The sequence below is a fragment of the Mesoplodon densirostris genome, chromosome 14 (genome assembly GCF_025265405.1).
Source record: "Mesoplodon densirostris isolate mMesDen1 chromosome 14, mMesDen1 primary haplotype, whole genome shotgun sequence".
Lineage (NCBI taxonomy): Eukaryota > Metazoa > Chordata > Mammalia > Artiodactyla > Ziphiidae > Mesoplodon > Mesoplodon densirostris.
The window spans coordinates 11,809,850-11,822,183 of NC_082674.1; the positions used below are offsets into that span (position 1 = coordinate 11,809,850).

Sequence of the window (12,334 nt, forward strand, 5' to 3'; positions counted from 1 at the left end):
CGCGAGCCATGGCCGCGGAGCCTGTGTGTCCGGAGCCTGTGCTCCGCAACGGGAGAGGCCACAACAGTGAGAGGCCCGCGTACCGCAAAAAAATAAATAAATAAATAAATAAATAAAATAAAAAATGAGAAAATTGAAACTAGAAGAGATTAAATAAATTGAGGTCACACAGCTGGGTAATGGTGGAACTGGGATTCGGATCCTGGTTTAATTTCAGAGTTCCTATAAATTCATTTGATTTTTCACTTGGAAAACAAATTTTATATACTAGACTGTCTATAACAGCTTAAAATGTTACAATCAGTTGCCAAAATCTTCACATTAACTTCAAACCAGATATAAGTTTAATAATACAGCATTATCTAGAACTCCTGTTTTGCAGATTTAAAGTTGACTATGACTACTTCAATATGCATGTTTTTGTTGTAAGTAGACCATTGTTGGTTGCTATTCTAAGGTGATTACAATAGTTCTTCAGTTTTCTTAAGGTGCTTTTTTTGTATATTTTTTAGGTAGATATAGTTGTTGGCACTCCGGGAAGACTGGATGATTTGGTGTCCACTGGAAAGCTGAACTTGTCCCAAGTTAGATTCCTGGTCCTGGATGAAGCTGTATGTTAAAATATACTCATGCTTTTTAAAAAAATATTTGCTTATGTTTTGGGGGATAAAATGTGTGAAACGGTGAAGAAAAAATACAATTTAGTCATGATCCCAATACCTAGAGAGAAACATAGTTACCAGTTTGGTGTATTTTCATTCACTGCTTCTATTTATAGTAAATACTATTTTATGTAGTTGCAATCAGCCTATTTAGAATCTGGGAAGTCTTTTTTAGAAAAATATGGTACATAAGTATTTCATGTTATTATTTATGAACAATTTTTAAAGGCTGTCTAATGGTCTCTTATATGCACACTTCATGACTTATTTAACCACCCTTATTACTAGACATGTAGGTTTGTTTTGTACTCCAAATAGTTATCTTGTTTGTACATAACATTTTTTTTTTTAAACATTACAAATTACATTAATATGCTTTGGGCTCTTGAGATACAGTTCCAAGTTATTTTCAAGATGAGGTAGTTTTTCAACATTGAAGGTCTTTGCTTTTTCATATTAGAGTCGTATTCTTAAGGAGATGTGGGAGTTATTAACTCCTGTATTCATTTTAGAATACCAGAGTATGGTTTTTGAGTTATTTATTGTTGGCTTTTTCATATTATAGTCACATGGGCTTTAAAGTTGAATTTACAACTTGTCTTTAAATATCCAGTAGAAAATAATTACTTTGAAAATATGGAGATATGTATGTATATGAATTAGTTTCTATATCTTATATTTTTCAATTGATTTAGAAAAGAAAGATTTAGATACTGATTAAAAAACTTATGTTCTTCTTTGCTTCTCATGCAGGATGGGCTTCTTTCTCAAGGTTACTCTGATTTTATAAATAGGATTCACAATCAGATTCCTCAGATTACCTCTGATGGAAAAAGACTTCAGGTATGAAATAACTAATGCATCTTAAAATACATGTAGACAATTGTTACATATTAACGCTTACTTTTTTTGTTTTACATTCACGTTTTAGTGTCTTCTGATTACGTTAACTGCTGTATGAAACATTTTCTTCATTAACTGATTAAGTAGTACACACAAAGGAAACAGTCTTATGAACTGCTTTTAGAAATAAAGGTGAAGAGAATTTAAGGAAATTACTTAGGTGTAACAGAAGACTATAAGTAAAAAAGTCTTAATCGTTATTTTTGTTTTCTACAGAGCATTTAGCGTTTATGTTCAAGACTGAGTACTGCTTCCTCTTTGAAGGAGAAATGTCTTGAACTGTTGAAAAACTTATTTCCTTAGTAATTATTTCTTAAAATATTACTCTTGCTCATTCTGTTTTCTTAGGAAGAACTCAAGAGGAGAGGCTTTTAAGAGAAGGGGACAAGTTTATGGCTTTAGATTTTTAAAAACCTTTTCATCTTACTTAGTTTTTGTAGGACTTTGAGGAATAGATGGCATGATTTCTGTGGCAGTGAGGGGACTGAAGCTCAGAGAGATAAACCCGCCCAAAGTCACGCCACTAGTTGTTGCTACAGAGTCAGGTATTGAACTTGTCTTAGGTTCCAGGCTTAGCATACTTCGTGCCCCACATCTGTATTCATATGCTAGTATCATTATTATTATAAAAGCTTATCTAAATTTTGGTCTTTCTCTTCTAAGGTGATTGTTTGCTCAGCCACTTTGCACTCTTTTGATGTGAAGAAACTGTCTGAGAAGATCATGCACTTTCCCACCTGGGTTGATTTGAAAGGAGAAGATTCTGTTCCAGATACTGTCCACCATGTTGTTGTCCCAGTGAATCCCAAAGCTGACAGACTCTGGGAAAGGCTTGGGAAGAACCACATTAGGGTAAGTACTTTATAACGTTCACATTTGTATAGAGTAAAGCATTCATCAACTAGTTTAACCTCGAGCTCTTCATGATGCTTAAAGCAACCAGACATTGTACCTTTAAGAAAAGAGAAGTCTGGCACATTGACCCAAAGAGTTTAGGTCTGTTAGGTATGGAATAAGTGATGGGCTCATACTTTACTTTTCTCTCTATATAAAGTTACTTTTGTGATCATCTTTCTTGACATAGGTTTTGTAAATAAATAGGATTACCTGTGTATATATAGGTCTAATTTCTGATATAATGATGTCCATTTTTAGTAGTGTTTTGGAATCTTCTTGATGTGCCTTATTTTTCTAAATATCAGTTTCATGAGTCCATCATCTCACTTTTTCACCATTGTTAGATTTACCTTTATATAATAAGGGTATGCTTATATAAGGTATATAATACCTTATATAATAAGGGTATGCTTATTCTAAGTACACAATGTTTTGAAAACCACCTTTGCTTTTTTATTATTATATTTAAAATTGATTAGCCTTAGACCTACAATTAATAAAGGGTTTTTCTGAATCTGAAGAATGGTTTTGCCTATAGATTATAAAGATGTATGTCTGAAATGCAATCTAAAGTTAGTACAGTTCTCCCTTTATAAAAAGATACCTGTTCTGAATCATTACTTAACCCTTCCCCACTTCTTGTTTATCCTTTCCTTTTGACAGACTGATGAAGTACATGCAAAAGATAATACAAGACCTGGTGCTAACAGTCCAGGTAAGTTAGAAGAGTCAATAAAGTGTGTGGAAAGATTTTGAAAACGAATTGATCTGTCTTACTGAATTTATGCCCTGTCTACTCTCATGAAGGAACAGGAAATCTGAAAATAAAAGGAACAAAAATAATTTTAAAATGAGGGGAAAGCTGATATCAGTCAACTTAGAGGATATTAATCACTGAATTTAAGATATTAGTCTCCTGGCATCCAAATCACAAATATTTTGGATTATACAATTCTCATTTTTCCAGGAAGCCAGCAAATTTCTCTGGCTACAGGTTGTATTTTAGCCCTGAATTCCAAGAGAAATGTCATGTAGATTCTTCACATCTGGCAATTGAGTAACAAAGGAACATGTCTTTAGCTACAACCCTGTGAAAGATACAGAAATGATCCTGAGATGATTCTTTTTGTGTGTAAGTGTACAATTCAATAGCATTGAGTACATTCCTACTGTGCAATCGTCACCACCATCCATCTCCAGAACTATTTTATCTTCCCATACTGAAACGCCATATCATTAAATATTTATCAATTTTTAAAAAGCCTAAAATTAATTGATTCAATGAAGATACTTCTATGCAGAATTGAGACAGTTTGTATCAGGTACATAATACTTCAAAGATATATGAAGATCCAGCATGATACAAGGATAGTGTTTAGAGAACCTAGAAGAGATCTGAAACCCATTAGGACACATATCTGATATCACATGTCTCAAGTGGATCATTGGCAAGGGTTAGACTGCATTTTGTTCATAGTTGGATTCATTGGTAGATTTTTTAACAAGTATCTCAAAGGTGAATTATCTGAAATTTTGATTAAAGACAGTTCCTTTGAACTCAGTTTTATGTGTAGCTCCGAATTTATGAGGTGTATGCTCAGCCGGCCTTATTGTTGGAGAGGGGCAGACACTGATCGTCAAAATAATAACGTATCATCCCACCGTTTGGGAATGCATTTTATAAAATAAAAATTTTTTACTGCCGCGTATATTTTTCCTTGTAAAAGTTTTGCTTAGTTTTTACTACAATTAGAGACAACTAGAGAGACCTTAGAAATATGTTGGATTACAAAATTAAAATTTTGCATTAGATAGTTGCAGAGTAACTATAGCCCAGCTTCATACTGAAAAATAGACATTTGGAGGATGGCAGCTAAGAAGTTACTAACTAGGTTTGACATAAAGTATTTATTTCATAGAGTGAAGTTTGAACTTTCTGGTGTTTAGATTGATTTAGAAAGTACATTTATTATTTTTTAAAGAGGTTAAAGTAATTGAGTAAACATTTATTGAGCATTTAGGGAAGTTAACGCAAGGTAGAATACGATTAGTTCTCAGTGAGAGGTAAGAACAAAGTTTTGCTGTGGGCATGTGTTTCTGTTGATTTGTGTGTGTGTGTGTTTGTACATGTGCATTTTCCCTTATAAGAGGTATGGTTATAGGTGTTTTGGCATCCCATAAACTGGCATAAAAAACACTAAGAGAAACAAAAATAAATGAGCAAGTGGATTATCTCACCATTTCACCCTATCTTTTTATTTCTTGGTTTTGTCTATAATACTTGTATTAAAGTAGAGTTTTTTAGGTGAGTAAAGCAGTAAGTCTGTGTAATTATGTGTGTTCATGACAATTTCAGATTGAAATTCTGTGGGTTTTTTTTGTTGTTGTTGTTATTGTGTTACTTAAGAGATGTGGTCTGAAGCTATTAAAATCCTGAAGGGGGAGTATGCTGTCCGAGCAATCAAGGAACACAAGATGGATCAAGCAATTATTTTCTGTAGAACCAAAATCGACTGTGATAACTTGGAGCAGCATTTTATGCAACAAGGAGGAGGTAATGTTTCCTCACTTGAAATAAATTGTGTTTATTTTCTCACTTAATAGATTGTTAGTCTCATGTTGATACAGTATAGCGTGGATGCCCAGATTTTAAAGCAACGATGTAGGAAAAACAATGAGATATTTTCCACATAGGTACAGTTTCACTACAGTGAAGATGAATCACAGCATTCTAAGGCCCTTATATCATTTGGAAGAAGGGTAAAGTTTTTGATTAATGTTAAAATTTCAAGTGTAATCATTAAATAATAGAATGTATATCTTCTAAATCAATAAATGAGAAAAAAAAACCTTAATCTAAAAAAAAGGTAAGAAAGGAAGGGGGGGAAAATGAGAAAAAGCAGAGCAGTTGGAAATTATAGAGTAATAACGGCTGGTGGAAAAAGCTGAGCGTATGGATAAACATTATAGTATTTATCAGTGGACTGAAGTCTTCTGATGAAGAGCATAGATTGTTAGACTGGATACAATGTAGCTGTATGTTGTTTACAAGAAACATACCTAAAACCTGAGGACATGGATAGATTGAAAGGAAGGGGAATGAAAAAATATATGTATGTGTCAGCTAAAAGATTAATTAAAAGAAAGTTGGTCTAACTGTATTAATGGAGATGTCATAGACTTTAAGACAAAAATATTACTAGAAATAAAAAGGGTCACTATGTAATAAAATATTCAATCTACAATGAAGATATAATGATTATAATCTTATGCTCCTTATAATTAACGTTAAATATATAAACCAACCTGAGACAGTGTTCAGTATAATCAGTCATTAGGGAAATGCAAAATAAATTCACAATGTAATACAACTGTACATTCAGGGTGACTAGATCAAAACTACTTAAAACACCAAATTTTGGTGAGGATGTGGAGAAACTGGAGCTCTCATACATTGTTGAAGTACAGTCACTTAGGTAAAAGGTCTTACAGTTTTTTATAAAATTAAACATTGCTGTCTTATGGCCTAGCAATTCAACTCCTAAGTATTGGCTCAAGATAAGTGAGAATATATATTGACGACAGATGTGTGCAAGATGGTCATAGCACTTCATTTATAATGGCCCCAAACTGTACACTAAGAGGCCATTAATAGGAGAATGGCTAAACAAAATGCAAAATATCTGTACAGTGGAATACTTACTACTCAGCACTGAAAAGGCATGGAGTGCTGATTGACACAAAAATGGTGGGTGAATCTCAGAAGCATTATGCTGAATGAAAGAATTCTTACACAAGAGTACAGGCTGTATGATTTGATTTGTGTGAAGTTCTAGAAGAGCCAGAACTAATCTATGATGAGAAAAAAACCAGAACAGTGGTTGTCCCCAGGAAGGTGGGAGTGTGGGTAACTGGGAAAGGGCATGAAGGTACTTTGTGGATGATATTCGTGTTCTGTATCTTGACAGGGCTTTGGGCTACATGGGTGTATGCCTTTGTCAAAACTCAGAAAGTGTGCACCTAAGATTTGTACATTTCCTTGTATGTAACTTTAACCTCAGTAAGAAAACAAACCTGAACAAATCCTGGACTCTAGTTAATGATGTGCATGTTGAACTGTGTACTGATACCTGCAGCTTACCTTGAAATGCATCAAAAATATAAAAGTGAGTTGATAGAGGCATAGAGGGATGGATAGATATGTGGTAAAGCAAGTATAGTCAATGTTAATGGTTATTTTTACTTTATCTATTTTCCCAACACTTATTATATTCTCAAACATATAGCAAAATTGAAAGAATTCTCACAGTGACTGTTATTACTCTGGTCTGAACTGCACTGCTTTTTGTTACTGTGTCTACTTGAAGACTTTCTTTTTTAGGATTGGCTACCACTGCACTTGCCTCTAAAATACCACTTCTCCATCCTTCCAGTTTGCTGCTTCTAATCTGCTTTGGCCAGGAAACCAGATAACTAAGTTGTTTAGAATACCTGGAGGAGGGCAGGCTTGTGGTCGTGGCCTTTTAGTAAGGGCATGAACTTCCTGATACCTATTTTGGTTCTTCCAAGAATAATCTCTTTTGTTTACTTTTTGGTTCTTCGCTTTACATGCATTAGGTGAGGTTCCTGGTGTACACAGAAACTACCACTGCAGATTGGGAAAGGTTACTTAAAATGTCCTTAAAAGCAAATCAGTTTTAATGCTCGTGGAGTTCATTTTAAGGGTATTTCACCTATGACAGAAATTGTGTTAATCATGGTTTATGACAAGCTGGGGTATAGATTTCCATAGAATTATACCCCAACTGGTAGTCTAAATGTTACTGGTGTTTTTGACATAGTCTTAGGCGTAATCTTTTCCAAGGTTCACTGTTTAATGTGCTTTTCACTAGGACCTGATAAAAAGGGGCACCAGTTCTCATGTGTTTGTCTTCATGGTGACAGAAAGCCTCATGAGAGGAAGCAAAACTTGGAAAGATTCAAGGTACTGATATTTAGTTGACTGCATTTCCTTGAAACTTAAGAGGGGAGTTGTATCTAGTTTTAATCAGTTCCAGTTAATATTGTTAAAGCAATTCTTGTCCTAGAAATTACAGAATACTTCTGCCCTATTGTTACACCCTCATCACAGCAGGGCTTTGTCATGTTTAACAGTCAAATGGTAAATTACATGTTCTCCATCAGCACAACACTACTTGATAGGAATTTTCAACTTAAGGAAGTTTTAGTTAAATTCTTTCAGGTAGATATTTTTAAGAGAAGTATCATTAGATAGTTAAATCATGTCTGCGAGCCTTTTTTTTAAAATAATTTGTAACAATACCCATAGGGAACTTAATTTGTAGATTGAGACAGGTATCAGAATACCTGTTTTGTAGAATTAAATATATTTTGAATTATTTGGGACAGACCGTCACAGTTAAGTGATTTCAGCACATGAACAGGTTGTATAGCTTTTGGTGTAGATGGGTTGGGCTGAGCTATTTAGGACTCAAGGTCAGTGGCCTCCACCCACAAGCATTCTCATCATTTATCACAGTGTGTTTACCCAGTGTATAGTACAAATATCATTTCTCTCAGACCCATAATAGGAAAAAAGGTAGGAAGTACTGGGCTTAAAAATTTTGGATTATGTTTCCATGCTGAGCATAATTGGTGTGGATGTTAAAGCATCACAGGGGGGGACTCCCCTGGTGGCACAATGGTTAAGAATGTGCCTGCCAAGGCAGGGGACACGGGTTCAAGCCCTGGTCTGGGAAGATCCCACGTGCCACGGAGCAACTAAGCCCGTGTGCCACAACTACTGAGCCTGTGCTCTAGAGCCTGTGAGCCACAACTACTGAAGCCCGCACGCTCTAGGGCCCGCATGCCACAACTACTGAGCCCACGTGCCGCAACCACTGAAGCCTGTGCACCTAGAGCCCGTGCTCCGCAACAAGAGAAGCCCCCGCAATGAGAAGCCGCGCACCGCAACAAAGAGTAGCCCCCACTCACCGCAACTAGAGGAAGCCTGCACGCAGCAACGAAGGCCCAACGTAGCCAAAAATAATAAGTGAATTAACTAAAAACAGAAAAAATCACATGGCCTCATTTCAGCATTTATGCCACCCTTCTGTATCCTGGCATTTTGTTGGACCAGAAGTCAGTATGCGCCTCACCCCCTCCAAATCTCTAACTTTGCTGTGCCTTGCAGCACAAATGACATCTGAAAGCTAATTGGTATATTCTTGGTGAGAACACCAGGGGCCCAGTCTCTTTAGGATTTTATCTGTTGTCACAAAAAGTGTAATCTTGCGGTAAAATATCCAGTATTCTGAATTATTTTAATACAAGGGTAAAAGTAAAGCTTATGTTTTTACATTTTATTCTGTCTTATATTTTGAATTACCAGTCAGGATTTCTAAAGATGAAGCCAAATTTTAGCAATGGTTTAAGAACTTTTATGTGAAGAAAGCAAAGATGAATCCAGTCATTGATTTATTCACCTTAAATGTCATATTTCGGCAAATTATAACTTAAAAATGCAATACTTGTTCCAGTGAATTATGGATGACTGGACCGCTAATATGATACGAATACATTAGTTGTTAGAGGTCTCATTTAGTGGAAAGGTGGTATTTGTGGGGTTTTTTTAAGTATATATACTAATAAAGTCCTTTCTCTCCTCTCTGTTCTCTTTAGAAAGGAGATGTAAGATTCTTGATTTGCACAGATGTAGCCGCCAGAGGAATTGATATCCATGGTGTTCCTTATGGTAAAAAGAAAGTTTTTATGCTTGCAGTTTGAATTTTATGGAATTCGAAGGAAACAATTTAATATGTTTGAAATACTCAGAACATCAAACATCACATATGTTTGAAAATTTTAGGAACTAATGTCAATTGGTAGTAATTGCTTTTATTTACAGTTATAAATGTCACCTTGCCTGATGAAAAGCAAAACTATGTCCATCGAATCGGCAGAGTAGGAAGAGCTGAAAGGTACTCTGTCATTTTTTTTGTCCTTTTTAAGCTTCTGTGCTTCAGGAACAAAGTCTAATAAAGACTTTTAAAATCTTTCAGGATGGGGCTGGCCATTTCCCTGGTGGCAACAGAAAAAGAGAAGGTAATCTTTTCAGTGCTGTATTATACTCATTGTTTGTGTCGTCATTTTAGATGTTGGAAATAAAAGCAGTTTGATTTTTTCATTTACATTGAATTCAGTTGCATATGGAATATAAATGAACTTTTTAATGGCATCTTTTTCTCTTTATTCATTGAATGGACGACTCGTAGGATGAAGTTTAGAAAGGAAAAATATGAAATGTAATTTTCCCTAATAGCTTTCATATAATTTTCAGTGAAAAGTATTTAAACCCTCTCTGGCATCATGCCATGGTAGACTTTTTATGGGAGAGAGGGTTAACTTATTATTTTGATATAAACTGATACAATAATTTGATACAGATTTACAGAAAAGCTGCAAGAGTAAGGAACTCCCACACACTCATTCCCCAAACTACTTGTTCATTTTGCTTTTTGCTATTTGCTTCATGGTACTGATGAACCTAGTGGCAGGGCAGGAATAAAGATGTAGATGTAGAGGATGGACTTGAGGACACTGGGCGGGGAGGGGCAAGCTGGGGCGAAGTGAGAGTAGCATCGACATATACACACTACCGAATGTAAAATAGATAGCTAGTGGGAAGCAGCCGCATAGCACAGGGAGATTGGCTGGGTGCTTTGTGACCACCTAGAGGGGTGGGATAGGGAGGGTGGGAGGGAGGCTCAAGAGGGAGGGGATATGGGGGCACGTGTATGCGTATGGCTGATTAACTTTGGTGTACAACAGAAACATTATTGTGAAGCAATTATACTCCAATAAAGATCTATTTTAAAAATTCCCAAAAAAATCTTATAGAAAACATTTGAACTTTATTTTTGATACTAATCTTGATATAGCATTCTCCAGTATTTACTTTTCTCATTATTCTTATCTGAGAATTCCTTTCTATAATTGACATCTGTTTTAGAAAAACTTTTGGATTCCTTTCAAAAAGAACTCTTTCAAAAGACCTAGTTAGTGAGTGACTAATAGTGGTAGTAACTGGATGACACACCATACCTGCAATCTATTTTTCTTGTGCTCTGAGGACAGAAAATGTTAAAAAACTAATTGAGAACAAAGATATCTAGCATGTTTCAGTCTCTGTACATGTTAATCTTCGTAGGTTTGGTACCACGTATGTAGCAGCCGTGGAAAAGGGTGTTACAACACAAGACTCAAGGAAGATGGTGGCTGTACCATATGGTACAATGAGATGCAGGTAAGGCTCACAGAGCTTATTAAAATTGGTAGGAATAGACTGCATTTATCTGTAAAAGTTACGTATCAGCTCTTGTCTATTTGTGAATTGTGAGAATTAATGAGTGATTATGTTATGGTAGTTCATAAATTGTAACTTGTGAGTTCATCTCTTCAGAAATCTTACTTCCATTTATACTAAGTATTAAAGCCTTCCTGGTTTTATTTAATGCTGTTAAAATGCAACTCTGTTGATTTCCTCTCCCTTTCTTAGTTGCTGTCTGAGATAGAAGAACATCTGAACTGTACCATTTCTCAGGTTGAGCCAGATATAAAGGTACCAGTGGATGAATTTGATGGGAAAGTTACTTATGGTCAAAAAAGAACTGCTGGTGGTAAGTTTTGAATGACTTTTAATTCTGTTTTAAATGTGAATGTGTCCCTTTTTTGAACTTCAGTTTAAGAAGAGAGTATTTCATTTCCTTACGGTTAGTGTATATTTTTAGCATATTAATCATTCCCTCCTTATTAGTCTTACAGCACTTTATTCATACTTGTCTTGCAGCATTTTTTGTTGTGTGATCTGTATGTGAATAGACAGCAGCTTAGCTGTTTCTCTTGAGGTGTTAATGTCATAAGAGTAGTTGAAAATTTATGGAATTATTAGGAAACAAGAGAATAATGGTAATTTTGAACAAGGGGTAACCCAGGATACGATTTATTCCCTTTGCCTGCAATGCTCTTAGCTCCTTCCTGAACTTTTTTAAAGATTCAGGCTAAACTGGTGGTTTCTAAACCAAGGAAAAGAGAATAGGGGAGGGGTTGGTAGGGGTATTGGGACAGCTGTTAGTAAGGAAGGCCTAATCATTTATTTTCACTGATTTAACACTTTTAGAACTCAGTTTTGTAGATAACTTGCTCAGTAGTACACTTTTATTGCTAGGAGCAACATTTAAATTGATGTAATTGAGCCAAAGCATTGCTGACAAGTTATTTCAAGCATGTCATTTACATTACTTTGTGATTCGTGTGTGTGATACAGGTGGAAGCTATAAAGGCCATGTGGATATTTTGGCACCTACGGTTCAAGAGCTGGCTGCCCTTGAAAAGGAGGCACAGACGTCCTTCCTGCATCTTGGCTATCTTCCTAACCAGTTGTTCAGAACCTTCTGATTTTAACATACACTGAATAAGATTTGAATAATAAAAGTCTATAGTCTTAAAACTCTAAAATAGTTGTACTGCTTCCAAGCAGCAGTATTTATAGTAACTTAAGCTATTAATGCTAACTCTTGCATGTCAAGAAACATCAGTCTTAGGAATTCTTCATAGGATGGCAACCTAATGAAAATAATAAATTTGATGACTATATTTTCATGAAAGTTTGTGTCTTATTTTTAAATTATTTTATAGTTTTTCAAGACAGCTCTGGGTTTATGAAGTAAAGTTTATGGGTATGTGCATTTGGCAGAGGACCTGCGTGGAATTTTCACAAGAAGTGGTCCTAAATAGAGACAGCCTTGAGACGGTCATGGTCACCTCGGTATATGTTGAAGCTAGAGAAGAGTCGTGGCATGAAAGAAAAGTGT

The 12,334-nt window shown here is 35.4% G+C and overlaps 1 protein-coding gene across 1 annotated transcript in view; it reads left to right on the forward strand.

Annotated features, from left to right (window-relative positions):
- The window catches only part of DDX1 (DEAD-box helicase 1), a 34,062-nt gene extending 21,946 nt beyond the window's left edge, over positions 1 to 12,116 (forward strand). The window contains exons 15-26 of the mRNA XM_060117210.1: positions 513 to 611; positions 1,416 to 1,505; positions 2,229 to 2,417; positions 3,126 to 3,177; positions 4,870 to 5,016; positions 7,355 to 7,446; positions 9,144 to 9,216; positions 9,370 to 9,442; positions 9,524 to 9,566; positions 10,672 to 10,767; positions 11,020 to 11,140; positions 11,788 to 12,116. Of these exons, the coding sequence (XP_059973193.1) occupies positions 513 to 611; positions 1,416 to 1,505; positions 2,229 to 2,417; positions 3,126 to 3,177; positions 4,870 to 5,016; positions 7,355 to 7,446; positions 9,144 to 9,216; positions 9,370 to 9,442; positions 9,524 to 9,566; positions 10,672 to 10,767; positions 11,020 to 11,140; positions 11,788 to 11,918 (1,206 nt within the window). The 3' untranslated portion in view covers positions 11,919 to 12,116. The remainder of the gene's footprint in view (positions 1 to 512; positions 612 to 1,415; positions 1,506 to 2,228; positions 2,418 to 3,125; positions 3,178 to 4,869; positions 5,017 to 7,354; positions 7,447 to 9,143; positions 9,217 to 9,369; positions 9,443 to 9,523; positions 9,567 to 10,671; positions 10,768 to 11,019; positions 11,141 to 11,787) is intronic.
- The last annotated feature ends 218 nt before the right edge of the window (positions 12,117 to 12,334 follow it).